This window comes from Osmerus mordax, chromosome 3 (genome assembly GCF_038355195.1).
Source record: "Osmerus mordax isolate fOsmMor3 chromosome 3, fOsmMor3.pri, whole genome shotgun sequence".
NCBI lineage: Eukaryota > Metazoa > Chordata > Actinopteri > Osmeriformes > Osmeridae > Osmerus > Osmerus mordax.
In genome coordinates this window covers 2,423,823-2,451,485 of record NC_090052.1, presented here as the reverse complement: position 1 = coordinate 2,451,485, position 27,663 = coordinate 2,423,823, and the positions used below count along the sequence as shown (strand labels likewise).

The 27,663-nt window shown below is 55.4% G+C and overlaps 2 protein-coding genes across 4 annotated transcripts in view; both read right to left on the bottom strand.

The window, feature by feature from the left end:
• On the bottom strand, nt 1-8,372 carry arl6ip1 (ADP-ribosylation factor-like 6 interacting protein 1). The gene is made up of 6 exons (XM_067232355.1): nt 8,211-8,372; nt 6,226-6,359; nt 5,427-5,546; nt 4,029-4,146; nt 3,278-3,362; nt 1-1,077 (listed from the first exon to the last, which is right to left on the bottom strand). The coding sequence occupies exons 1-6, from the start codon at nt 8,244-8,246 to the stop codon at nt 959-961; spliced, it is 612 nt and encodes a 203-aa protein (XP_067088456.1). The 5' UTR covers nt 8,247-8,372; the 3' UTR covers nt 1-958.
• Nucleotides 8,373-8,766: 394 nt separating this feature from the next.
• Nucleotides 8,767-27,663, bottom strand: part of smg1 (SMG1 nonsense mediated mRNA decay associated PI3K related kinase) — a 37,269-nt gene continuing 18,372 nt past the window's right edge. For all 3 annotated transcript variants that reach the window (XM_067232503.1, XM_067232504.1, XM_067232505.1), the window contains 37 exons: nt 27,175-27,295; nt 26,338-26,577; nt 26,034-26,185; nt 25,747-25,864; nt 25,220-25,364; nt 24,679-24,817; nt 23,996-24,220; nt 23,686-23,869; nt 23,404-23,565; nt 22,997-23,220; nt 22,564-22,718; nt 21,995-22,217; nt 21,515-21,761; nt 20,909-21,138; nt 20,480-20,731; nt 20,244-20,382; nt 19,986-20,095; nt 19,646-19,864; nt 19,191-19,384; nt 18,729-18,901; nt 18,044-18,323; nt 17,338-17,610; nt 16,567-16,801; nt 16,048-16,274; nt 15,669-15,825; nt 15,035-15,224; nt 14,579-14,844; nt 14,099-14,308; nt 13,779-13,910; nt 12,930-13,082; nt 12,437-12,616; nt 12,065-12,292; nt 11,627-11,838; nt 11,205-11,305; nt 10,796-10,975; nt 10,483-10,589; nt 8,767-10,266 (listed from right to left, as the gene is read on the bottom strand). In XM_067232503.1, coding sequence (XP_067088604.1) covers nt 10,189-10,266; nt 10,483-10,589; nt 10,796-10,975; nt 11,205-11,305; nt 11,627-11,838; nt 12,065-12,292; nt 12,437-12,616; nt 12,930-13,082; nt 13,779-13,910; nt 14,099-14,308; nt 14,579-14,844; nt 15,035-15,224; nt 15,669-15,825; nt 16,048-16,274; nt 16,567-16,801; nt 17,338-17,610; nt 18,044-18,323; nt 18,729-18,901; nt 19,191-19,384; nt 19,646-19,864; nt 19,986-20,095; nt 20,244-20,382; nt 20,480-20,731; nt 20,909-21,138; nt 21,515-21,761; nt 21,995-22,217; nt 22,564-22,718; nt 22,997-23,220; nt 23,404-23,565; nt 23,686-23,869; nt 23,996-24,220; nt 24,679-24,817; nt 25,220-25,364; nt 25,747-25,864; nt 26,034-26,185; nt 26,338-26,577; nt 27,175-27,295 — 6,861 coding nt within the window. In that variant the 3' untranslated portion in view covers nt 8,767-10,188. The remainder of the gene's footprint in view (nt 10,267-10,482; nt 10,590-10,795; nt 10,976-11,204; nt 11,306-11,626; nt 11,839-12,064; nt 12,293-12,436; nt 12,617-12,929; nt 13,083-13,778; nt 13,911-14,098; nt 14,309-14,578; nt 14,845-15,034; nt 15,225-15,668; nt 15,826-16,047; nt 16,275-16,566; nt 16,802-17,337; nt 17,611-18,043; nt 18,324-18,728; nt 18,902-19,190; nt 19,385-19,645; nt 19,865-19,985; nt 20,096-20,243; nt 20,383-20,479; nt 20,732-20,908; nt 21,139-21,514; nt 21,762-21,994; nt 22,218-22,563; nt 22,719-22,996; nt 23,221-23,403; nt 23,566-23,685; nt 23,870-23,995; nt 24,221-24,678; nt 24,818-25,219; nt 25,365-25,746; nt 25,865-26,033; nt 26,186-26,337; nt 26,578-27,174; nt 27,296-27,663) is intronic.

Genomic DNA, 27,663 nt, shown 5'->3' with positions numbered 1-27,663 from the left:
CTGGTTTGAATCAGACTTTATTCTCTGTGAGAGATCTCCAAAACATGTGAAATGACAGGAAAACAGTTCAAAAAAAGACATCTACGGCAAGACAGCAAAAACCCAAAAAGACAACAGACAGGAAAATGTTGAAGAAAGGAAATAAGGACAGGTGTATTTACAACTCCCCCCTGAAGAGAGAGAGGGCCAGACCAGGGTAGGAGAGAAGCGAGGGCTACAGCGGCCACAGAGGGCTCAGCTGGCAGCGTTACAGCAGTAGGCCTACGTAATAGTTAACAACCTGACATTGACACCGCAGGGAACAGGTCTGCCCATCTCTCGAATCCAGTTTTGTTTTATGCTTTCAGAGCAAAGCTAACAAATGAGATGCAGGGGGGGGGGGGCAAAAAATAATAATAACAAGAAGAAGAAAAGGGGTGACTTGTGTGTCCGTCTCAGTTTTCAGAAACAAATGAGAAGGCTACAAAGCGAAAATACAACTGAAACTCGAAGACGGTGAAGACGTTCTATGTTGAGGTGTCGAGGCGTTACGCAATTTCACAACAAAACGTTTACTCAGTAGTTTTTCAGGTTAAACAAAACGGAAATGCCAAAGAATGACTCACTGGCTTCTGAAATCATACGGGTCTAAGAAACAGAGAACATACTGTGTGTGTGTGTGTACACGCCCACTCCACCAGCGTGATCGAAGCAACGTGACTGCTGACATGGTGAGAAACCAATGATTAAATCCCCCCACCCCCTTGTGTACACTGCATGATGAGTGGGTATTGGACACTGGACACCCCCCCCCCCCCCCCACCCCCCTTTCGTAGGAGAACGGCTTCCAAGAGAGGCGAAGAGAGTTCTTCAGAGTTTGAAAATGGTCTGGCTCGGCCGCAGATGAGGTCTAAAGCGCCCCGTTGTTCCATCTCCTCCTCATCCATCCCCCCCGTCTCCTCCCCTCCTCGTTCCCCCTTCACTCGTTCTTCTTCTCCTTCTGTTTGAGCAGCTTGTTGATCTCCCTCTTGGCCATGCCGGCGTACTTGCTGATGACTCCGTGCTGGTTGAGGCCAGGCAGCAGCAACAGGAAGCTCACTGGGGGTGTCACACAGGAAGTACAGTCAGGTCACACAGGAAGTACAGTCAGGTCCCTTTCAAATGTCACGCAGGGCTTTCCATGATCTCTCGGGCATCAACACCTGAACCAAGGATCAAGCTGAACGCAAGATGTTCCTGACTGTGGAGACTCCCAAAGACGGAACATTAATAAACTCATAGCAACTTTACAGCAGCACATTTAGCTACAGGTTTTGTTTTCCAAAAGATAAGAGAGCACCAAGAGTGGGCCAAACAAACATCTGCGGGGTTTTGCGGCCAATTCCTCATGAGGCTGCAACACTAGAGAATTCATATGGCAGTTGCGCAACACCAACTAACGGATGTAATCAAGGCTAATGTAGCGTGAGGGAGAGACTACATGTCCAATAGGATGTGCAAGGTCAATCCCTACACAAGTGCCCTTATCTGTCCAGTGAACCTTAGCCACCTACTGACTAACCAAATAATGTCATCAGTACTGGTGAGTATGAAAAAATAAATAGTTGCTCGCTTCCTGGACTGGTCTGGTGTTGACTGCTCTGAAGACCCGAGATGCTACCAGACGATTCTCTCTCGTTCAAGATAATATCCAACTGTCTAATCTTTGAGTACCCTTTTACCTAAAGTTTTCAATGTCTAACCAAACAGCAGCGTCTAACCAATCAGCAGCGTCTAACCAATCAGCAGCGTCTAACCGATCAGCAGCGTCTAACCGATCAGCAGCGTCTAACCGATCAGCAGCGTCTAACCGATCAGCAGCGTCTAACCGATCAGCAGCGTCTAACCGATCAGCAGCGTCTAACCGATCAGCAGCGTCTAACCGATCAGCAGCGTCTAACCGATCAGCAGCGTCTAACCGATCAGCAGCGTCTAACCGATCAGCAGCGTCTAACCGATCAGCAGCGTCTAACCGATCAGCAGCGTCTAACCGATCAGCAGCGTCTAACCAATCAGCAGCGTCTAACCAATCAGCAGCGTCTAACCAATCAGCAGCGTCTAACCAATCAGCAGCGTCTAACCAATCAGCAGCGTCTAACCAATCAGCAGCGTCTAACCGATCAGCAGCGTCTAACCGATCAGCAGCGTCTAACCAATCAGCAGCGTCTAACCGATCAGCAGCGTCTAACCGATCAGCAGCGTCTAACCGATCAGCAGCGTCTAACCGATCAGCAGCGTCTAACCGATCAGCAGCGTCTAACCAATCAGCAGCGTCTAACCAATCAGCAGCGTCTAACCAATCAGCAGCGTCTAACCAATCAGCAGCGTCTAACCAATCAGCAGCGTCTAACCAATCAGCAGCGTCTAACCAATCAGCAGTGTCTAACCAATCAGCAGCGTCTAACCAATCAGCAGCGTCTAACCAATCAGCAGCGTCTAACCAATCAGCAGCGTCTAACCAATCAGCAGCGTCTAACCAATCAGCAGCGTCTAACCAATCAGCAGCGTCTCCACAGTTTGTCAAAGCTGTCCCCATGACATGCTCCATTAGTTAGAGAACCGCTTCACGAAGCTTCAGGTATTTCTCCAAACTAATGGATCCACTTTCATATTTCTTGGAAAAAGTGCCAACTGTTTTGGGGGAAAGGTGATGTCACTGATACAGTGACACAGAGTCTCTCTGGCAGGCTTGTGAAACAGGACGTGGTAACCAGCACTTTACACCTCCTGCTACAAACACTGCAGACTCTTGACACTACAGCAGTGTGGAAACAGTTCGGGTTTGATGTTCAGAGGTGACTTGAGTCAGATGGGACTTGTCTCCAGGAAACCAACTACAAAAATGAGAGCAAAGTGATTCTAACCATTAAACAACTTTTGAGCATCCACCATTGGGTTTTGTGGCTTAACCTTTCACCCCAATCCTTCTGTTTGACTCATTCTGTTCGTTCAGATCAGGGTTACGGCACTATCAGTCTAGGCATGCCTCTGCCTGTACTATGTGACACAAAGGAGCCATATAGAGATGTCCCTACGTCACCGCCTCGCCCTAGTTAACCATTCAAGAAGAAAAAAAAAAAAAAGTTTAATGAGCAAGAGGTAGCAAAGTGAAAAATTAAGTTAAGCTGACATGAGAGGCACTGACTTAATAGCTGGAAAGAGCCATCAAAACCAATTTGTGTACTACAGCCGATAGGCTTGAAGTGAAACGTGTGTGTGTGTGTGTGTGTGTGTGTGACACGTCAATCTTCATACGCACCGATCAGGTAGGTGAGGAACAGGTTGTGGACCTGCTGACCAATCCAAGCCACCGCCAGCAGGCTGCTGATCACCGACGCAAAGTACTGTGGGTAGAGAGGGGGCCCGTTACAACCAACATCACTAGGGAGACACTGCTAATTTAAACCCAATCTATTCTAGGCTGAACAAAAAACGCAGCCAAGCACTGGCCCTAAGGCCAAAACGTACTTCCGACCTTTCTAAAAGACATTTAACGTCATCTTGCCACGCGTTTGCGACCGAGGGACTGTTTTTCAGATGTGGTTTCTCTCAAACGGGCAGACATTACACGGGCGAGGGCTTGCTAAAGCTGGCTCTGCCTGCAGGCTGCGTGGCGGCGCCGGCGACCGTAACCGGGTTAATGACGAGCTAAATGGGGCGGCAGGCTGGGGACTATCAGCTGACTGGGGCCATATTTATCTGCAGCCCAGAGAGAGCTGCCGCCGCTATGAAACGCAGCATCGGGAACTGAAGGGCTGCCGCAGCTTTCACAGCGACTGGGAAGAGATCCCAGGAGGGCCCTTGCCTAGACGAGAACCTGGAACGCGATGCCTTTTAGCCCATCGGTCCGAGCAGAAGCGTCTCTGAACCGGGAATTTTATTCCCCCTCCGGAAGCGAAGTCGCCAGTAACAACATCACATGTCTGGGGGGGGGGGGGGGTTTAACTGCCGGGCGTGGAAACGCAGAGCTCGGGGGGTGCGGCGCCGCGGCGCCCGTGACCACCGCGCACCATCTTGGGCTTCTCCTCCTTCAGGGCGAAGAGGCGTCTCCACCAGCCCAGGACGCGGCGCTGGGTCTTCACCAGGTTGCCGCAGATCTCGTGGAAGCGCTGCTGTTGCTCGGTGGTCCTGTTGAGGGAGGGGAGGACGAACGGTCAGGTGGAGTGGAGGTTGAGATGAAGGGTTTTTTTGTGTTATTTTTAATCCCAGTAAAAAGCACCCCGTGCTCTCTAATGGAGGGCAAACGGTACAACATTTGTTGGGACGAAAATTCTGGCTACGCGTTTCATCACCGCGACCATGCGGTATTGAGCTACATCCTTGCACAATACAAGACGTTTGTGCAGTCTTAAGCTACACGGAACAGACTTGTTTGCTAAGCTCATCTTAAAAAGGCAACATCTACAGTGTGGTGTCACCTACTACACTTCACAGCCCCAACAAGCATGGCCCAGTTTCTCCTGTCCTCAAAGTGACAGGCCCACTTTCTTATTTGTTGGTCACATCTGAACACTCAGAACAGCCTCCGGCACATAGCGTAGCAAACACGACACGGTGCTAAGTCGTGCTATGGAACGAAAGGACTGCCAATTGTGACTGCTTCAGTAATAAGAGCACCCGACTATGCATCTACTTGACTTGCTCGGCAAGCATTCCATCCGATCACATATCATGTGATCATAAAAGAGCAGAGCAGGTCAGGGTGTGTATGCCATGGGTCATGACTTGGCAGTGTGACTAAGACCAGAGGATAAACGTGTCTGTAGAGTTAAGGACGTGACCGTCATTTCCTGCTTGGTCTTCAGTGCTTATTTCAGACCATTGCCTTATTGTGTGAGACACAGGCTGTGTGAGACAGGGTGTGTGCGAGACAGGCTGTGTGAAATGGGGTGCTGATGGACAGCTGCTGACTTAGGTCTCAGGGTGAGGGCGGGGACTGGTGGGTTAGGGTTAGGGAGTCTGGTACTGCAGGCAGTCACTCATGCCTAGACTAGGGAGTCTGGTACTGCAGGCAGTCACTCATGCCTAGACTAGGGAGTCTGGTACTGCAGGCAGTCACTCATGCCTAGACTAGGGAGTCTGGTTTCCACACTGCAGAGCGTTGGTGGTGGTGGAGGAGAGATAGAGGGACAGAGAAGCAGAGGTGGAGAGAGGGTTATAGAGGTAGAAAGAAGGAGAGAGAGGGGTGGAGAGGGTTAAAGAGGTAGAAAGATGAGAGAGAGGGGTGGAGAGGGTTAAAGAGGTAGAAAGATGAGAGAGAGAGGGGTGGAGAGAGGGTTATAGAGGTAGAAAGAAGGAGAGGGACAGAGAAACAGAAAGAACAGCAGACAGGTGGTACACGATAAGCCAGCATGCTGAGCTTTGGTGGCCCCCATGTTACACCCCCCCCTCCCCCCCCCCCCCCTCACCACTGGTTGGAGCCAAAGACGCGTGGGGCGAGGGTGGGCACCAGGTAGTCGGCCAGACACAGCAGCATGACGGAGCCAGACAGCCCAGTCAACACGGAGGGGTCCAGGTAGTAGATGAGCCTGGGGGAGGGCAGAGCGGGGTTAGACAGGAGGCAGGCTCCCTCGCAACTACTGCTTAAGGAGAGGGAGACACAGGCGAGGGACGTTTTAGAATGGTGTGTGTGTGTGTGTTCATGCCCATTATGCATCCCCTCCACCAACAACCTGTTACTTTAGGAGAGCCTATACTCAAGATCATTTGAATTTGCATTTAACGTTTAACGGGTACAAACATAGGAAACCCAACTAAACCCTGTAACAGTCCATTGCCGAATTAGGTTTATGTAGACAGCAAAAGATCAGCAACATAAAACCTTGGTGACGAAGGCTGTGTCGACCAGTATGTTTGTGTACCCTGAATAATTGAATTGAACCTGCAACTTCCTGATCTGTGGTCAAAAGCTCTACCACTGAGCTAGTATTACATAGCTGCTCAGGTACAGAGAGAAAGCGGTTACTATATTTGTGTATCCATGTGTATCCGAGTTGAACTGGTTAAACTCACTCCTCAATATAAATACCACCCATCCGTGCCATCAAAGAGCTGGCTTTTCAGTGGCGTAGCTGGTTAGAGCGGTGTTTGTAAAGGTGGTGTCTGTAAAGGTGGTGTCTGTAAAGGCGGTGTCTGTAAAGGCGGTGTCTGTAAAGGTGGTGGTCACGTTTGGGAGTCAGAAGATGAGCGAGTGAGGGGTCTACTCACGTGAAGAGGACAGTGGTGGCCCCCATCAGGACCGCAGGGAACCAGGGCTTCTCCCAGCGCACCACCCGGTCCCCGGCCAGGATCACCTCCCCCCAGCCCTGCAGCTGCTCCTCCAGCTGGGCCGTCTCATGGGCCTGGACACACACGCAGAACATGAAGACTGGATAGCCATGCCAGGAGATGGGAGGGGCCCATTCCAGCTCACACAGAACGTTTGCTCATCGCTGTAGACTAGCCTACACCTTATCTCTGACACCCGAAAGCGCACCTCTGACCTACTACACGCTTATGTTCTCGTTTAAAAGCTAACTGGAATGTGTCTGTGCAGTTTATTTTCCCCCCCTTTGGCGGAAAAGTCTCAACAGGCACACAATTCACCTGAGGCTTGATCAAACCCTGAGATCAACATGACTAAGTACATGGGCCTACCCAGTGTGTGAAAGAGTAGCTTACATTTCAAGGCGTGTGACACTCTCTTTGCCAGTGGCAGGAACAGATAACGCATGACTGTGCCGGAGAAGACATATTTGCATAACGTTCCATATTTCAGACTGCGACAGCTGTACCCTTTAAAACATTTCACTAGGCAGGGTAGCTTTCTAGCCACCGTGACTACCTTTCAAATCATCTCAAGACATGGCCAGGGTTCAAAGGGGCCAAGAGACAGGCACACAGAGGTTCCATTGAGGTACGCGTTGTTAAAGAATCCCGCACTGTACCGGCAAAGCACGGATCGTTTTCTCAGCTGTTTTCTCGCCAAGGACAAGGGCTTCTAGTGACGCACTGCTCATCACGACTAAAATGGATACAAGCTAGCCATACATCCTTCTGCCCACGCTTGATTTGTACAGGAACAAAATATCAAATCACGCGTTTATTTCGACTTTGAAAGCGTTTACCTAGTGTCAACTGTACATATTAGAATTGGGTCGCGTTCTGGTTTGAGGCTGCCTTAAAATGTTAACGTTTTGTCGGGAGGCGTAAAGCCTAACAAATACAACTAAGAAGCCTGAGGAAAACACATGACAAGCAAACATGCACATCGCATCGTTATTTAGCTGATGTGTTGTCTATAGTAACTGTACGAGATGGCCAGGCCCAGCATTGCTAGCTAACTAGTTAGCTGACGTTTAGCACCAGGCCACTACTGTTTGCACTGTGACCGTGACGGGTTAACTCACCCACCAACCTAGCACGCATCTAGATAAACAGTAATAACTTAGCCTAGCAGACAGTCAACTGAGGTTCACGTGTAATTATTGACTGGCTAGTTAGTATTCAAGACAACGGCTTCAAAAACGGGTTAATTTGCTAAAAGAACCCAGCACTGCCTACTGTAGCATTGCCAAATACTGTAACGACGACGTTAACGCCCACTTCAGTTTCAGCCCCAACTAGGCTAGAGCTACATTTGTACACAACATAAAATAGACGTTACAGATACACCGCATTTAATGCAAATTACAATGGTAGAGCCATCTACTGTAGCTACAGTATCTAGTTATCAATCAATCAGTACATACACAAATTAACACACGTCATTGCTAACTAACAAGTTAGTACTGTAGCTTGACGCGATATGCCAATTTAACAGATGGCCAGATTAACGATTTAGCTCGCTAATGGTTGTTGTTGAGCAAGATTCTCACACTGGTTAATCCCCAACCCTGGGGAGCTAGAAAGGTAAAATAGCTGGCTAACGGAACCCTGTTGTTAGGTACTGTACTGTACAGTACAGACTAGCCTAGCTCTGTTTGCAGTTCACAATGTCCCTTCCAACACATCCGAGCGAACAAAGCTCTGCGCACTGTCAAATTGTCACGCTGGACAGTACTTTATATATACTGTTTATATAGTACCAGTACTTAATGTATCGTTGTTTTTTTAAATAATAGCTAGTTGCTAGCCGACCTAGACTAACTCAAACCCTGCCGTACTACTAGGTAGAGCTAGCCTACTAGTCTAAGCGTTCCGTTGAGACTTACCAGTACATTAGCGCTCTTGTTGTCTCCTTCAGCCATAGCTAGCAGTGGTGGCAGCCTACCAAATCTTTCGTCAAATTTCTTTAAATGTCTTTGTTCAGTTGAAAACGTCCCAGTGTACCGCACTTAATCCTCCTTCTCTTGCCTCTCTCTGCAGTTCATAACCAACGGTCGAACAGCAGAATGTTTTTATATCAAACGAAATACGTCACGGTGGCAGGCTTTATGGGAAATGTAGTTCGTACAGTTCCGTCATCAACCGGAACCTGTCAAGACCTGACAATTATTAAATTACTTAAATGCCTATAATATACATTTGTCTAGTATGTTCTGTCGGGGCTAATCGTGCCCCAGTTTAGCGAGTCGGAAGTATTTTATGATTTGCTCCTGTACACCAGTCTGTGCTCGTCAGAATCAGTTTTATGCGCCATGTAAGTTCACACAAACAAGGAATTTACTGTGGCAAGTTGCATACATTGTGAAGAGTGTACAGCCTAAACTACACAAGTTCGCAATCGCACAAACTGGTTATGGGGGGCAACAAATAAAAAGAATGTCGTTTTAAATCCAAGTTTATTTGGCATCAAACAGAAACGAATAAAATCTTAAGAAATAACAATTTGCACCACCACCGAAACATCACTATTTCTTAATGCATTTCTCCTACTAAAAATGTAAAACTAGAAAGTCAAGATTAGTAAAACGCAAGCTTCGGAAGGGGAGGGTTACATATTAGGAGTTGAAGCTTCGTACAGGCAAGTCAAAAAAGGCAGCAATCTATTCTAAAGGTTATTCTCAAAGAAGGGTCAGGAGAAAAGCCTACGACACAGGAGATTAAAGCTGCACATTTAAGAAAAAAAGATATGAAAAAGGATTTCCCTCAATCTCTCCTCTCTCCACACACAGTTCATTTTGTCCCTTCTTAGTCCATTCAGAAATCAACCCAAAAATTGAACTTCAGACGATATGTTCTGTTAACTTGAAGCACATCATATGCAGTGCCAAAGACATTCAAAAACACATGACAGTGAATCTCCATTTCCTGACAATTAGTGAAATTTGGTGCGATAAACATTCGGAAAGTGTAAAATAAGTAGTTTATTTTTTTTTCTCTCATCCTTATGATAAATGTTTGAGGAGAAAGTTGATCCCACCGTCTTTTCCTCCTGGAAATAACATTTCTCTCAGGCTTCAAGATGGGGTCCATTGAGCTTCTGGATTCTCCCACCCACCCACACCACACTGCCCAATCACATCACACGTAGACCTGCCAATGGCCTAATCAGAATCACTTTACCAACAGGGAAAGCGTACAGAAAAACAGGAACAGACAACTGGCTTCTGGGAAGCCTCTTAGATCACTGCCCATGTCTGCCTTCCAAGGTCCAGACCAATCATCTTTGCTCTTAAAGGTAGACAATGTTTACAAGGCTAGGCCTACGTCCACATAAGGTTGTCCTGTTTCCTTGCTCAATCCCCCTGTGGCAGGACAGTCGTGTCTGTTTGTTTTATCAACTGGGGCAATCCTGAGCGGACCGTGGATGATGGATCTCAGGGGTGGGGGGTGGGGAAAGCGTTCGTTCAAAGCAGGGAGGGGGGGGTGCTTTCGTCATCCCACCTCCCCCCGCTCCCTTCCCCCCCCTCCCCCATCCTGGACAGCTCCCCCATCTTCAAACACCGTATGGGATACGGGTGCAAACCCCCCCCCACTAGCGTTGGGTCAGCTGGATCGCCCTGGGGAAGGGGAGGGGGGGGGTGGGGGGAGACAGTGGTGGTTGCAGCGATTGCCACGGGTGCCCCAGGTGGGCCCCAGAAGTTGAGGGGGGGGGGAGGGGTGGTCTAGGCGTCCGCCCTCCCCAGCCTTCCCCCTATTGGTTGCGGCACATGGGTGCTGCGCAGCTCCCGTCGCCCCAGACCCTGGTGGATTCTGGTTGGATGTCTAACCCGGCGCTGGACCAATGAGATCAAGCAGCATCCCCAATCACACCCAGGCTGTCCAGCCCTCATACAACTGGGCCAGGTTGTCCATGTTGGTGGCCTCCTTGATGACGTAGTCCACCTAAGAAGGGACATTCAGAGAAATTGATTATTTGTATCCCCCCCCCCCCCCCGGGGATAACAGGAAAGCGACATTTCGGAAAACAGCAAACTTGTCCTAAGACAACATCCAACTCAATATGGTTTCGTTATGGTCAGACGTTTGGTGGGAGTCTTGTATCTGTTCATCTCGGTGTCTTAGAGGGTGAGAGCGACTGTGTGTGTGTGTCAGTCCTACCTGCTCCGTGACGCTCATCCTCCGGTTGGGGTCTACATCTCGGCCCTCCAGCTTGGCCTTCACCCTCTTCCACACGCTCACCGCGTACGAGTTCCTCTCCTGGACGGCTGGGACCACAACCAACAAAACCAAAACGCGTTTAGTCCAACTTCGACCACCAGACACCCATCATTCCTCACGCGCACACGACCACAAAAGCAGCCGAGGAAATGCAGTCATGAAAGTTTGCAACGTCAGCTCATCCATAAGTCAGGACTACTGGTGGGCATGGTTTGACCCGGTGGTTTGACCCAGTGGTTAGGGCCGGACGTACCTCGTCCTGTCTTGGGGTCCCGTACGGCCCGCTTGGGGCTGGGGTTCATGCCTTTGGTGGTCAGAACCAGTGTGCTGGGTGGGGTGTCCGCGGGGGTGCCTAGGTTACGGGGAAGGAGGGGCTTGCGTGCATTCTGGGACATGGAGTCCGGCTGGGTCTTGGCGCCGCTGCATCGCACAGCTGGTGGGATGAGAGAGAGGCAGAGAGATGCGAGGCAGAGAGCGAGAGAGCAAGAGAGCAAAAGAGAGGCAGAGAGCGAAAGAGAGGCAGGGAGAAAGAGGCAGGGAGCGAAAGAGAGGCAGGGAGAGAAATGGAGAACAATATAACGTTTTAAAAACGTCCATTGAACACAACCGGCGGTGTGTGTACACAGTCATCTGTCGGGCGTGGTGTTGCCGTGGTGACGCACCCGCAGCGAAGCTGCTCTGAGCTGTGGAGGTGGGGCTGGCACAGTCGCCGGCCCTCTCGGTCACCAGGGGAGACGCGAATCCCACCAGGCCGTTGTACACGCTGCAGGGAGGAGGAGAGCAGGGGGTGAGAGTGCACACCTGATTAAACCTGTTGGTACCTCCGGAGAAACGCGCATGCGGATGTGCAATGCTCAAGGCGGGCAAATATTTGGCCCTGTAGGCTACATCCGCACTGCCTACATGTGTGTGTGTGTGTGTGAGTTTGTCCCTCCTCACCTCTGGCTGTGTGTGTGTGTGTGTGTGTGTGTGTGTGTGTCCCTCACCTCTGGCTCTGGGCGTGCAGCTCCTTGTGTGTGTGTGTGTGTCCCCCTCACCTCTGGCTCTGGGCGTGCAGCTCCGTGTGTGTGTGTGTGTCCCTCACCTCTGGCTCTGGGCGTGCAGCTCCTTGAGTGTGGCGGGGATCTCCTGCAGCAGCTCCAGCTGGTCGGGGCAGCGCGGCTGGCCCGAGGCCTGCACCACGGTGAACAGCACCATCTGCATGTTGTCCTGCCACGCCTTGTACTCGGACAGGAACTGCCGCACGCTGCCCTCGTAGGACACCTCCTCGCCCTCCGCCAGCGCGTTCTCCTCGTCCTGGCGGGGGGGGGGGGGGGGGGGGGGGAGACAGTCAGTTAGGGGTGAGGCGCAAAGAGTGGGCCCCCCATAGGTGGGGGTGCCCGTAAACACCATAGCTGTGACAAGCAGGGGGTTATGCATAACCCATCTGCTTCAAGTGTCACTTCATGCTACGTATATTCAGTGACTCATAATCGGTGTGTGTGTGTTCGACAGCGCGGCCATTCCAGCACAGCGTGCGTACCTTGGCCATGGCCCTCAGCAGGTGCTTGACGTCGGCCAGCTGGCGGTTGTGATTGGACAGGATGCCCTTGATGGCGTCCACCAGCAGCTGCTGGGCCTCGCCCGCCGCCTCCAGCTGCTGCTCGCGCTCCGCCTGCGCCGCCCGCTGGGAGCACAGCTCCTGGGCCAGCTGCTTCTGGGCGCACGCCAGCCAATCGGGGCTGCCGATGGGCAGGTCCGAGGACGGGCCCTGGTGTGGGAGGACGCTCGGGTTAGGGGGCGTTCCCCGGCTGTACTGTCGAGCGCAGTCCAAGATCGACCGCCCCCAGCTTCAAAGTTGACTGTTGTGTGTGTGTGTGTGTGTGAGAGTTTGGGCGCGCTCGTTTTGCCTCACCAGCCGGTGCAGCAGCTGCAGCTCTAGGGGGGACACGCTGGTGTTGAACTGGGCGGCGTAGGAGCAGGTCTGCTGGCAGAGCTTGAGCAGCTCGAAGAGAGCGGCGTCCATGCTGAGGGCCTCGGGCGTCCGCGTGCGCAGGCCCTCGAAGCTCAGGATGGTGGAGCACAGGAAGGTCACCTGCACGGGACGACAGCCGCCAGAGGGGGGGGGGGGGGGGGGGGGCGCAGATGGCGTTACCGTGGGAACGGGCGGTCAACGCTACCGTTACCGACATCTGCTAGCTAATGTTAGGTGCCACCTATTTAAACCTATTGAAGTTCACCCCAACAGAATGGTTTGGTTGCCTTTTGAAAGCAACAGAATGAAAGACATGCCTCTATACATGACCGGCATGTATTCGATTTCCGGTAAGGACGGTTTGATTCCGGTCTGTTCCTAACCCAAACTCTGTGCTGTAACGCGGGTGCAGGTGTGTGTGTGAGTGTCCTACCTGGCTGGTGCGCTGGCTCTCCCGGGCCACCAGGGCGCGGCGCTCGGTGATGGTCAGCTCAAAGTCCTGCAGCACGGGCGCCAGGGCGGGGTTGGCTCCTCCGGCCCACTTGAGGCGCTGCTCGATGCTGGCCTCCAGCGCAGCCAGCTTCTCCTGGGGGCGGGGCATGCATCCTGTTCAGGAGGGGCTCATATCCAACTGTCACATCTAACACGAGCACCAGCTCCTGACACTGTAAGGGCTCATATCCAACTGTCACATCTAACACGAGCACCAGCTCCTGAGACTGTACTGGCAGATGGAAATACCTAAACACCAGACTATACTTTGCCTCGTTAACCGTCTCCAAGAGCCATGACACACTGAACACAGCCCAGTCCACTAGGAGCAGTGTTCTTCATCCCTGGTCCACAGGGACCTCCTGCCCTGCATGTTCTAGATGTTTCCCCTGCTCCAACACCCCTGATTCAGATGAACGGGTTGTTACATTTACATTTAGTCAATTTAGTCATTTTGTTGTTGTTACCAGGCTTCTGCTGAGCTACGTAACCCGTTCATCTGAATCAGGGGTGTTGGAGCAGGGAAAACATCTAGAGCAGTGGTTCTCAACCCTGGTCCTCAGGGAACCCCTGTCCTGCATGTTTTAGATGTTCCTTGGCTCCAACACACCTGATTCAAATGCATGTTCGTTACCAGGCTTCTACAGTGCTAGATAACGGCCCATTTATTTGAATCAGGTGTGTTGGAGCAGGGAAACATCTAGAACATGCAGGGCAGGGGGTCCCTGAGGTCCAGGGTCGAGCCGGGCTGACCCAGAGGGGCCGTGTTGTGGTGCGAGCAGGGCCTCACCTGCACCGTGGCGATGGCCGCCTCGTCCTGGCTCAGCTTGTACATCTTCTTCTTCATGCTGCTGAGGATGATGGAGCGAGGAGGGGGGCTCACGCTCATGGGCTGAGGGCCCAGGATGTCCTCGTGTTGCCACTAACACACACACACACGCACGCACAATTAACACAACTGTGCTGACCCTGAGGGATTAGTGGTGAACCACCAGCCGATCCGGGCAGACCCGTCAGACCTGGGCCCCAGGCCAAGCCGTTAACCAGACGGCCCCAGGCCAGAACCCGAAGGGTGGATGTCGATCCAAGGCACGCGCCCCCCCAGCTCACCTGGAACATGGCGATGTGCAGCTGGGTCCTCTGCAGGCTGAGCTTGGCGGCGTCCAGGCCGGACTCCAGCCGGCGCACCATGTCCAGCTTCTTCCAGGCCGTGTCGTAGGACGAGGCCAGGACGGTGGCCCGGTTCAGCAGCAGCTGGGACAGCCGGCCCGCCGCCATGCCCTGCTCCACCGCCTTCTTGCACAGCTCGTCCAGGCTCACCTGGAGGAGGGGGGAGATGGGGGTCATGTCAGGCGTATGCCTGGTCATTCCATCCCTGGAGAGGAGGGACCTAAGCTCTCTAAACCACAATATGCACAACCCATAAAAAAAAGAAAAAAGTTACAACTATAAATATTATACATAAAAAAAAAAAAAGACAAAAAAACAACAAAGCTTAAAAAAAAAAAAAAAAAACTGAACCAGCAAATAAAAAAAGACAAAAACATTATTAAAAGATGTGATTTGACCGACAGTCTCCCTGTGACTCACCTTGCCCTCGGCCCCAAAGTCCTTGGCCTCCACCTGGCTGATGAGGTCCAGGCCCAGGCCGGAGAGGGCGCTGCACAGGGCCAGGCCCAGAGCCTGCGTGGGCAGCCCCATCAGCATCTGACGCACAAACTCCGCCGTGAAGGCCTTGATGGGCCGGCTCATCTGCTCCTCGCTCACCACCGCCGCCGGACCCCGGTACAGGGGCTTCCCCAGGCCCACGGGCCCGTTGGGGGGGCCGGGGTCCTCCCCGGCTGGGGGGCAGGTGCCTGGGGGGGGGGAGGGGAGATGTTAGGGGATGGTTCAGTGCTCTGGATCATCAGCCAACCAACATTATAAATATAGATTTAGTGATTTATACGTACTGTCCGTGTGTCTAGACTAAGTAAAGAGGGGGGAGGGGGGGAGGAGAGACAGTCAATAAATTAAAGGGCCCGTGTGACGAGAGCGGGCTCCTACCGGCGAGCGTCTGGGCGAAGGAGCAGCAGAGCCTGAAGAAGTCCCTGATGGTCTGCAGCCTCCTGATGAAGAACACCTCCTCCAGGACGTGCCTCTGGGCGGGGCTGTCCAGGAGGTGGGCCTGCGCCGCCCGCGCCTCCCACAGCACGTCCACCTTGCGCCACGCCGACGGGACCTCCAGGGACGCCAGCTACCGAGGAGGAGAAGAAGAGCATTATTTCATTCATTATAAGGAGAAGAATAAAAAAGACTTGCATATAAGCCCCTTTACTTTTTTAGGGCAACATGATAAAGTAAAGCAATCTCAGGGAGAGAGCACAAGGGCGTTTAGGGCAGCCGTTCTCAGCCATGCTCCTTTCAGATGCTTCCAACACACCTCAGTCAAATGATTGGGTCGTTATACCAAGCTCAGCAGGAGCCTGATTCACTAGAATCAGGCGCGTTGGAGGAGGAAAACATCTAAAGACATGCAGGGCCAGAAGGGGCACGAGGACCAGGGTTAAACAGCCCTGATCTAAAACACACATGACAGGGGACCCTGAGGACCAGGATTGAGAAAGGCTGGATTAAGGTCTAGAACAGCAGGGTGCTAAGCTTTAGTGTGCGAGGGAGGGAGAGGGAGGGGGAGGGCTACCTTCTCGGTGAGCTGTCCGAAGGCCGCCTCCAGCTGGGCGAACATGCCGTCGAAGGCCACCAGCAGCATCTGTCCGGCCGACATCTTGGGCGTGTCGTGGCCGGGCCGGTCCAGGGTGCGAGGCTGGATCAGCTCAGAGTACTGGGCCCGCAGCAGCCTGGGGGGGGGGGGGGGGGGGGACGACGACGCACACACGGGTCAGCCTCGGGGGGGCTTCTACACTGTTCTAACCCTAACCCTGGTTTAGAAGTAGAAGTATCTGGCTAGCCAACAGCAGCAAGACAGCCGATACTATATTCCATGTACTTTTTAAAATCGATGTAGTATATTTATATAGTATAAAGTTATTTAGCCTCTGGGGGGGGGGGGTGAGATCTACCTGGTGACGTGGAGGCAGTGCCCGCTGTCGTCCTCCTCCAGGCCCAGGGCGGCGCTGGCCAGGTGGGCGTGCAGGGCGTCGGCCAGCCCCTGCAGGGAGACCCCGTCGGCGCTCTGCTCCACCAGCAGGTCCAGCTCGGACAGCATGGCCTCCAGGGTGGGCTCGCCCTTCAGCATGCAGCGCAGCGCCTCGGGGAAGATGATCTGACGGAAGTTGGTGTTGAGCTCCTGGGAGCGGGGAGAGAGATGGGGAGAGAGTAAGTAAGTACGTGAGAGAGAGAGAGAGAGGGGAGAGAGAGGGAGGGGGAACTCAATATTCCGGAGGTATTAAATGTCAAAACCTCATTTCACAGTCGAGCCATTTTTATGGACCTCCAGGGATCGGTGGATTTGCTGGAGCCACGAGTATCTCATCCACCACAAGTAACAGCAGACACACACACCAAATCAACAGCTGACACAGTGTCAGACACACACACACACACGGTGACAGACACACACGCAGGGAGCCCCTCCTGACCTGCAGGCAGGTGTAGACGGCGTTGGCCAGGTAGAGGGTGCCGGCGGTGTCTGCGGGGGCGGGCAGGTCCAGGTCGTGGGGCAGCAGCGGGCAGCGCTGCAGCAGCTGGCAGAGGGCCGTCACGTTGCCGCTCATGCTGCCCAGCTCCTCTAGGAACCAGGCCCCGTCCCGGGACGTCAGCTCCACCAGCTGCTCCCCGGCGCTGCCTGCCGCACCCTCCATCACCAGGCTGCGTCTGTGGGGGGGCGGGGGGGGTGATCGGGAGGAGGAGGGGAGAGGGAGGAAGGTATGTGTTAAAAGAGCAATAAAAAAAATACATTAAAATCATCTCACCCGCAGCCTTTTATTTATTGATCTGAAAATTGGGAGCCCTCCCATCCAACGCATCTACTGTTCTGGACTGGAGAACGCGTCGTGGACATTTATTTTGGGGGCTTTCTGAAAGTGATGCGTGAACACGGACGACGCATCATCCATAACCCCTTTCTGTGAGGAGCAAAGACATTTGGAACCACGAGGCGGCAAACAGGCCCAGGATCAGCCACCGGATAACCACCCCGTAAGCAAAGACTCCATGAAGTCAAGACCAGGACCGATGCGTTCAGCTTTGCGTTTCACACAGGCCTTGTCGTGTCACGGGAAACTCTTTCGATCCAGTGCCGGTAATCACACACCCCCCCCGACCCCCCCCCCCCCCCCCCCCCCCCCCACCCTCCGGGACTTAACCCCTAAGAACCCGCCCCCTCGGGGGCCGTCCGCCGGCGCGCCCACCTGGAGAGGGTGCAGAGGGCGGACACCAGGACGCCGGCCAGGCTGAGGGAGCCCTGCTCGGGGTTCTCCCGGAGGAACACCCCGATGCAGCGCTCGATCTCCTGGAGCTGCTCCTCGCAGGCCTGCGGCGACGCGCCCTCCGCCTTGACGCGCTCCGCCTGCCGCAGCATGCGCCCGTTGGTGTCGGAGGCCTGGCGCTGCAGGGCCAGCTCCACGCCCGACACCAGCTGGCAGGTCGCTGGCGGGGGCTGGGGGGAAAACAGGACCTCGTATCTGGGGAGGGGAGAGGGGGGCTGGTTAGGAGCATCGAGCGGAATTTTTCGGGGGACTAAATCTTTTAACTCGATCATCTTTATACGTAAAACTAATGTCTAAAGAAAAAAAAAAGATCTAAATCGATGCATAGTGTATTAGAGAGGTGACAGTACAGAGAAGGAAGAAGTTCACTAAACGAGCAACGAGATCTGAGATGGGAGAACGAACCAAACATGAGCAGAGGGGCGACAGAGAGACAGTCAGAGAGAGAGAGCAAGAGACAGAGAGCGAGAGATAGTCAGAGAGAGAGAGCGAGAGAGAGCGAGAGACAGACAGAGCAAGAGAGTCAGAGAGAGAGAGCGAGAGAGAGCGAGACAGAGAGCGAGAGACAGTTGGAGAGAGAGAGAGCGACACACAGACAGACAAGCATATGAAAAGAGGGCCCACTGACTGCCTGTACGTCTGCTGGCAGTGCTCCACCGTCATGTCGCGGAGCAGCTCCTCCATCCACTGCTTCCACTGGTGGGCCCTGTGGCGCAGCAGTGTGGCGCGCGGGTAAAGCAGCGCCACCGTGGCGTAGCTGTGCAGCTGCTCCAGGCAGCCGCGCAGGGCCCCACGGCGCTGCTGCAGCAGGGAGCCCACCTCCGCCTCCAGGCCCTCCACCTGACTGATCAGGTGGGCCTGGCCCGCGTTCTGCAGGAAGGCCGTGGCCGGGACGTAGCTGGGCGGGCCTGGGGGGGAGGTGGAGGGGGGAGAGGGTCAGTGAGAGGTGGGGTTAGTAAGTAGGGTTTTATGGGCGAGATTCTTGGCTGTGGTTGGCAGGAAAAGACAGTGTCTTAATACTGGGAAGACCCTGTAAAGGTCACAGTGCCCAGGTGAGGTAACAGTCATTAGTGCACTGCCTCACATCACACCAAACCAACACTGGTTGTCTTGTTGGGCAGTGTGATCTGGCCTATAGAGCACCCAGACTGTGTAGCTTCACTCTTCCTTCCAGTCTCTCATCAACGTTTACTTATACAAAGTCTCTCTCCTTCATCTCCTCCTCCCCCCGCCCCCGTGCCTCACCCACCCCCTCCTCCCCTCCCCCCCAGGGCCCCCTCTCCCCAGTCCTCCCCTCTCCCCCCGGTCCTCACCCAGGTCTATGGGGCTGCTGATGTCCTGCAGCAGGCTGGCCAGCTGCGTGGCCTCCAGGCTGGTGAAGGCAGCCTGGTACTGGGAGATGCACTGCTCCAGGTCCTGCAGCTTGCCCTGGACGGCCTCCTGCACCGTGCGCTGACGACACTGCAGCTGGGTGTGCTCAGAGGAGCTGAGAGAGAGAGAGAGACAGACAGAGAGAGACAGCGAGAGAGAGAGAGACACATAGAGAGAGAGAGACAGACAGACAGCGAGAGAGAGAGACAGACAGCGAGAGAGAGAGAGAGACAGCGAGAGAGAGAGAGAGAGAGAGAGACAGCGAGAGAGAGTGACAGATGAAGGGAGAGAGGAAAGAAAATGGGGGGTAGAAGCAGATCCCAGATCAGATTAGGATGAATATGAGACGTCGCAAACACCCCCAAACCCTCCCCCCCCCCCCTCTCCCCCGTGCAGGTCCTGACCGGTGCTCCAGGGTGAGGATGGCGTGGTCGGGCTGGCTGTCGGCTCCCTCCAGGAAGGCCGTCTCCTCCAGCAGCTTGGCCTGCAGCTTCTCCCCCTGGGATAGCAGCTGGTGCAGGCCCAGGTACTCATTCACCGCCACCTCCACCTGGGGCAGCACGGCCAGCATCTCCTCGCGGTTCTTGAACCAGTTCACCTGCAGGGGGGAGAAATAAAGAGAAAAATACATTTAGATTTCAGCATGCACATATCCAAGGAAAAAGATTCCCAATATTGGTGAGAGCATTTAAAAGGGCCCAAAAATATTAAATACATAAAAAAAGATCAAAATAAAAGGAAAATCACCTCACTACGTTAGAAATCTGGTGTTGGAAACGTTATAACGCATCATTTTTTTAAATAAAAAAATAAGGAATGAATACTCTTGGCATGCCTAGCTAGCTTTGGCGTCCCTCACCTTGATCTCGGCCACGCGCGAGGAGAAGAGCGAGCGCGTGATGTCCCGCTCCATCTCCCTCTTGCTCTGCTTGTTCTCCGCCTGCTGGCCCCCGCCCCCGTACACGGCCCCCGCAAAGCCCACCTCCCCCCCGGCCGTCCAGTCCACCAGGGGGTCGTACACAAACGCCTCCAGCAGGGTCAACAGGGTCTCCCGGCCCCTGCGCATCATCTGCACCACCTGGGAGGGAAGGAAGGAAGGGAGAAAGAGAAATTATGAAATAAAAATTTTAAACAAAGGTACACAGCTGAAAAGTTAAAATGCTCGGAGGGGTTTGTGACGAGTTCTCGGTCCGTCTCACCTGTTCACAGGAGAGCCGGAAGATTCCCTCCACCCCCGTCACGCCCAGGGCCGTCTCGATGTTGTGGGTCATCCTGAACGGAACCTTCTCCGGCACACGCAGGCTCTTCCCTGTAGGGACGGACGGACACACACACACACACACACACACACACACGTTAACTTGGGGGCTCACCTGATCTACTTGTACACACACACAGTTTGAGGCAGACTGGTGTGAAAACCCTTAACACCCTCTTCCCCACACGTGAAAACCCGCCTTTCTCGAAGCAGACGTTGTAATCGATGTGCACCACCTCCCCGGTCGTCATGTCGATCAGGACGTTGTCCAGGTGACGATCTCCCAGGCCGATGATGTAGCCCACCATGGACATGACGGCCGTGGACCTGGCGTAGGCCTGCAGGGAAGACACCCAGTTACACTCAAGTCTTCTGCAGACCACAAAGCCCTCAGCTGAACCCCCTCTCCTTGACCCCGACCCCCCGGGGTCTCACCTGCGTGACCCTCCACCACTCGCTGGGCGTGGCGCAGGAGCACCACAGCTCCTTGGCCAGCAGGTTGGGGGGCGTGGCCTCCATCAGCTCCTTGAGCACGTCCTTCATGACGGCGAGGGGCCAGTCGCGGCGGGACACGTCCAGGGTCAGGCCCACCGCCTTCAGGGCCGGCCCGATGCGGCTGTAGTACAGCTCGCTGGGCCGCGGGACCAGGGGGAGGGCCGGGGCCTGCTGCTGGAACGAGTCCTGCGCCTGGAGGAGGAGGTGAGGTAGATGGGTGAGGAGGGTGAGGGGGTGAGGTGAGGTAGATAGGTGAGGGGAGGGAGGAAGACGAGTGCGACGACGAACACACGGGGAAGGTAAAAGGAAGGAGTCAGCGCGCCGAAAACCACCACAAACAGAACCCCCCCCCGGCGCGGTGCCAGCTACCTTCTGCGCCTGCAGCACGGCCTCCCTCTGCTGCCAGCGCTTGTAGAGGCCGAACAGAGGCGTGGCCCCGTCCACCCACTGGATGAGGCCGGAGCGCGTGCCCAGCGGCGTGACCGAGTAGTGGCGGGCGTGGAAGCGGGGGCTCTCCTGCTGGTTGACCTTGGTGAACATGGTGTTGACGATGGACAGGAACTGCATGATGCGCTCGTCCAGGTGCAGGTCCTCCAGACCTGAGGAGGGATGGGAGAGGAAGGTGTGGGTGTGTGAGAGAGAGCGGGAGGGAAGGAGGGAGATAGGGGATAGAGGGAGGGAGAGAAAGAGAGGAAGGTGTGGGTGTATTTGAGAGAGAGCGGGAAGGAGGGAGATAGGGGATAGAGGGAGGGAGAGAAAGAGAGGAAGGTGTGGGTGTATTTGAGAGAGAGCGGGAAGGAGGGAGATAGGGGATAGAGGGAGGGAGAGAAAGAGAGAGAGGGAAGGAGAGCGAGAGGGAAAGGGAGGGTTTAAGGAGCAGGGAGAAGGGTGAAACAGGAAAACATTCCCATTAAGACCAAATTCCCCTTCCGTTCCAAATCCCACACCACCACCACCACCAGCACCCCCCCTCACCTTTGAACAGGTAGGGGTAGTTGCGTCCGTCCGAGCCCAGGAAGAGCAGCTTCTTGGGCTTGGTCTTGGTGGGCAGGATGGTGATGGTGCTGCCCACGCTCTGGATGGTGATGGCGTCGCTGGCCGTCACCTCCCCCGGCAGGGCCATCTCGGTGGCGGCCATGGAGGCCAGGCGGGGGCTGATCTCGTCCAGGCGCAGCAGGTAGCTGGCTCTCTTCTGCGCTCTCTGCTGGAGGCTCAGCATGATCTGGGGGGGGGGGAACACACACACACACACACACACACACAGGGGGAGTTACACACACTGAATGTTTAAGGGAGTTTCTCACAGCCAGAGAAACGCAAACACAACCCACGCACAAAGCCTCTCTCCGTCTCGTACGCCAGAGACATTTGTGCACACCTGTTGAACAGTTGCTCTCAAAACGCTATCAAAAACGCCTTGCGTGCACACACACACACGTGCGCTCCCTCTCTCACCTGTTTGAAGGGGAGCCAGCTGCTGGCGGGGTTGGCGGGGTTGTGCGGGCTGCGGAGGCGCTCCAGGGCGGAGAGCAGGGAGTCCCCGTAGGTCTGCTGGAAGCTGGCCTCGTGGGGCGTCTCGGCCGGGGCGCCCGTGATGCTGCGCACGTGCTCCAGGGCGAACACCACGGGGCGCATCAGGGCCGAGTGCTTCTCACGCATGATGGCCATCTTCTCCTCCCTGGGGCAGGGCGGGGGAGTGGAACCATTTGGCACACACACAAACACACAGCGTGTGTTTGTGTGCACTTGCGCAGCGTGTTGTTGCTCTGCAGTGTGTGTGTGTGTGTGTGCAGACTCACTTGCGCAGCGTGTTGTTGCTCTGCAGTGTGTGTGTGTGTGTGTGTGTGTGTGTGTGTGTGTGTGTGTGTGTGTGTGTGTGTGTGTGTGTGTGTGCAGACTCACTTGCGCAGCGTGTTGTTGCTCTGCAGTGTGTGTGTGTGTGTGTGTGTGTGTGCAGACTCACTTGCGCAGCGTGTTGTTGCTCTGCAGTGTGTGTGTGTGTGTGTGTGTGTGTGCAGACTCACTTGCGCAGCGTGTTGTTGCTCTGCACCCTCTTGACCTCGTCCTCCAGCTGCTGCACGCGGCGCAGCACGTGCATGTGCTGCTGCTGCAGCACGCCCAGCCACAGCTCGTCCCAGAGCAGGGTCACCCTGCGCAGCTCCCCCACCAGCATCTGCACCTGGGGGGAGGAGGGGGGGGCACGGTATGAGGCACACACACACACACCTGGCCTCTGGGGCACACACACACACACACACTCACACACTCACACACTCACACACTCACACACTCACACACTCACACACTCACACACCTGGCCTCTGGGGCACACACACACACACACACACTCACACACCTGGCCTCTGGATCGCACACACAGGTTGGTTTTTCTATCCTAGTGGGGCCCGACCATTCACTCCCATTCGTGTGTGTGTGTGTGTGTGTGTGTGTACATACCTGCAGCACCATGGTGGGGTTTGCGGCCGACAGCTTGTCCACGATCTTGCCGTAGCAGTCCTGCATCATGGCCTGGTCCTGGCTGGAGCACGGCGCCAGCTCCTCGCCCCGCCCGGCGCTCTCCTGCGAGGACGCCCCGCTCTGGGAGCGCCCCTCGCCCTCGCACAGCCCCTCCCCCGGCATGCTGCCCAGGAAGGTGGGCAGGGCCGAGGGCAGCTTGCTGCCTGGAGACCACAGGCGGAGGTTCGTTTTCAAAATGGGGGTGAGTGATTTGGTTTTCTTCATAAACGGTAAGGCGGGGGGGGGGGACAGATTTGCCCATGTACAATGAGCCTACGCCCCTGAAACAATATTTGGGTCTCCACCCCAAATACTGAACCAGAGACCAAACACGAGTGTGTGTGTACCTGAGTTCTGGGCCTCCCCCCCCAGAGAGAGGGAGCCCACGATGGCGGGGTAGAGGATGAGGTAGGGCGAGTCCTCGGCCACGCGGCACAGCAGGCTGCAGATGCTCTGCCGGATGTAGGCCTCGGGGTGGTTGAGGCGGGAGAACAGCTGGGGGATGATGCCTGCAGGGAGGAGAGGAGGGAGAGGGTTAGAACCCCCAGAGAGATACTAAATGATCCGTGCATGTCCCTGGAGGAGGGGCAAGAGAGAGCGAGGAAGTGGCTTGGTGTGTGTGTGTGTACCTCTCCAGGGGGCGGTGGGGGTGGAGGCCAGCCCCAGCTCCAGGCCCTCCCGCAGCTCGCCGGCGTGCTTCACCAGCAGGCGCAGCAGGCGCAGCGTCGCCATGACGATCACGTCGTCGTTGCTCTGCTTGCTGCTCTGGTTGGTCAGCAGCAGCAGCTTGGGGTCGTCCTCGTCGACGGGCATCTGGAGGGCGGGGAGACAGGACGACTCTTAACACACAGCGGAGAGGCTCCAGTGACACACAGGACCTCCCCCCTCCACCCCCCCTCACCTCCCCCTCCACCCCCCCTCACCTCCCCCTCCACCCACCTGGCCTGCGTTGAGCTTGAGGAAGGTGAAGTAGGCGCGGCAGGCGACGCGGTACAGGCTGAAGATGCGGTCGACCACGCGGCGCCACACGCGGATCAGGCCCTCGGTGACGGGGTCGCCCGCCTCCGCCAGCCAGGGGCAGGAAGCCAGCAGCTGGCGCCAGATCACGTCCACCATGTCGTCCTCCTCCTCCGCCTCCTCCTGCTGCAGGCCCAGGTCCTCGTCCTGGGGGACGGGGGAGAGGTGGTGGTGCACCAAGGAATTAGGACTGTTAGAAATCAAATATTACTACATTATCATAAATATATAGGTGAAAACCAGGGAGCGATGAACAGAAATGGACAAGTGGGGGAGCTTGGAGTAAACGTGAGTCAGAAGGGGAGGGGGAAGGGTGAGGTCCTATTTCAGCCAGGCAGTCCTTTCCTCACCCCTTCAGCCACCACCCCCACGTGCGTACACTGAGACCCCAGCAGGGGGCATGGGTCAGGGGGGCTGAGGGGCCAGGGGGGCTGAGGGGCCAGGGGGGCTGAGGGGCCAGGGGGGCTGAGGGGCCAGGGGGGCTGAGGGGCCAGGGGGGCTGAGGGGCCAGGGGGGCTGAGGGGCCAGGGGGGCTGAGGGGCCAGGGGGGCTGAGGGGCCAGGGGGGCTGAGGGGTCGGGACGCGGCCCCCAGCAGGACTCCTACCTGGATGCCAGCGGGCCGGCACATGGCCTGTCCCAGGATGCTGAACATGGTCTCCTTGTCCTCCGCCGACACGCCGGCCGGCAGCAGCGCCTCGATGTCCCTCTTCTCCCCCGACAGGAGGGGCACGCCCTCCCCCTGGCTGGGAGACGGCAGGCGGACGAGAGTCAAGAACCACGCCGGTAAATACAAGCCAGGTAAAACCACAGTGACAGCAAGACCAGGGGTGTGATCCATGAAGCGAGTTCACCCAACAAAGCCAGGCTCACGTCTTGACTTTCCCTGACACAAGCCTGGCTTGTTGGGTGAACTCGCGTCATGGAACAGGCCCCTGTTCTACACGGAGTTTCTCCCTGACTACAAGTTGACATGGTCAACTGGATAATTTTTTTAATAGTTTTTCTCACCTTTGGCCCTCAAGTCAAGCTACATGGCAAAGGGGGTGGTTGTGTCAGGTGTAAGCAGCCTCATATTTATATATCAGTCAGTCTACACTCGAGTTTGTGGCCCAACGTCGGCCCCCCCACTCCCTCGCTCCACTGACCTGGCGTTGTCGACCACCTTGCGGCCCCAGCGGTAGGCCCAGCTGGCCAGGGCGGCCCAGGACTTGGCCAGCTCAGGAGCCTGGCTGGTGGACAGCTGGTAGAGCTGACCCAGGACAAAGTCAGCCTCGCCCACACCCACACTCACTGGAGAGAGACAGAGAGGAGAGGGAGGGAGGAGGGAGGGAGAGACCGATTGAGAGAGAGGAGAGAGAGAGAGGAGAGGGAGAAGAGGAGGGAGAAGAGGAGGGAGAGAGGAGGGAGGAGAGAGACAGAGGGAGAGAGAGGAGAGGGGACAGGGAGAAGAGGAGGGAGAGAGAGGAGAGGGAGAAGAGGAGGGAGAGAGAGAGAGACAGAGGGAGGAGAGAGACAGAGGGAGAGAGAGGATAGGAGACAGGGAGAAGAGGGAGAGACAGAGAGACAGCGAGAGTGAGAACAGAGGAGGAGAGGAAGAATATAAAACCAAAGCTACCAGAGCCACAAAGGTGGAGGTCAGCACATTGTGTCAAGTGAGTCAGGTTTGCCTTACCGGTGGTCTCTGTGGTGATGCGGGGCACGCCCTGCTCCACCAGGGGGAGCTCCAGCAGGGCGGAGATGTTTCTGCTGAGGGGAGACAGGCTCGCGGTCCCCCCCGCCCTCTTCACCACCTGGGGACACACACACACACGTTGGTTATTCTATCCTAGTGGTCAGGAACACAGCGCCACCACAACTGTTACAGCGTTTTGAAGCAGACCCGTCGCCAATGACAACCCCGGTAGTGACCGTGGGGTGGGCTGAGAGACGGGGAGGGGGGAGGGGGGGGGAGTGACCCACCTGTTTGAGCTGCGGGGTCAGGTCCTTCCAGTCAGCCAGCAGCCACTTGCACAGCGTGAGCACAGAGCGGCAGGCGGCTCGCTCGCACTTCCCCGAGCGACAGTAGGACAGACACCAGGAGCTCAGCATCTCCATGGCAACCATGGACTGACCTAGGGAGGAGGAGGAGGGAGGGGGCAGGCTGCGTGAGACCCTGGGTTCTTTGAAATCCATCCGGGGCCGAGAGGTCCAAAACGGCGCCCTTGCCGGATGCTTCCGAGGCGGAGAGCGCTGCTGGGCGGAAGGCGGCTTCCCGTCAGCTCACCTGCCGTGCAGAGCACCTTGGCCTTCTCGATCTGCAGCTCCGGGGCCCACCTCTCCCCCACGGCGCCCTCTAGGGACAGGCGGCGGAACGCCCGGCTCAGCGCGTCCCCCTCGCCCTCGGCCTCCTCGTCGCACTGGGTCAGGAGGCGGGTAGCCAGGGCGATGTTGCCCTGCTTGCGGGCGAACTTGACGGCAGTCAGACACAGTTCCGTCAGGTGGCCGTCGACTGGAGCTGAGGAACCTGGGGGGCGGGGGGGGCGGGGTACACAAGAAACCTGCTTCAAAATCTCAAATAGAAAGGAGCAGATAATTCCAACTGCTGAAAGAATGTATTTATAAAATATATCCATCTAAATGATAAAAGACCTTATAAAAATAAAATAAAAATCCAATTCAAGGACTTTCCAGGCCCAATTCCCTCACATTGAAGGCCCCAACACAGCATAGTTAGAGACACACTGAGGATATTTATAATGAGAAGGAGCCGGCTTTGCAGAAACACACGGACGCCAGTTCAAACAGTGTGAGCCCCTCTCTCTGTGTCGTGTTCCACTGAAGAGACACTCGTCTCCTCTCAATTTCTATTCCTGGCACAAAATATATTCATTGAAGCACTTCCAATGATGCGTGTCCAATTATGTCTTTTCAAAAACGTGCAAGCCCTTGATCCATCCCCCCCACCCCCCCTCCCTCCTCCCTCAAATTCCCCAAAAGGTGGTAACCCTGAAGTGATTCAAGTATGCGATACTTAATTTTAAAACCCATTCACTGAAACACTGACCGATCTAGCCCTCAAACAAGTCTAGTGTTTACATTCTCGCACGCACGCACACGTTACCTCTCAACTTGAGCAGCAGCTCTCTCTGGAACAGGGTGTACCGGAGGGCGTGGAGCCACGGCTGCACGTCCTGCTGTTTGCAGGAGCTCAGAGCCTCGCTGTACAGAGGCACCAGGCAGTCCTGCACACACACCACAACACACATGACCACCACATCGCAGTACAGAGGGACCAGGCAGTCCTGCACACACACCACAACACACATGACCACCACATCGCAGTACAGAGGGACCAGGCAGTCCTGCACATACACACCACAACATACATGACCACCACATCGCAGTACAGAGGGACCAGGCAGTCCTGCACACACACACCACAACATACATGAGCACCACATCGCTTCCCAGATCGTGGGTAGGCCACACACATGGAACAGGGTGGATGTCTGTGTGTGTCTGTGTGTGTGTGTCTGTGTGTGTACCTCCTGGCTGGTGAGGGCGTTCTCCAGGGCGGAGCAGCAGTGTGTGTGTGTGTGTGTGTGTGTGT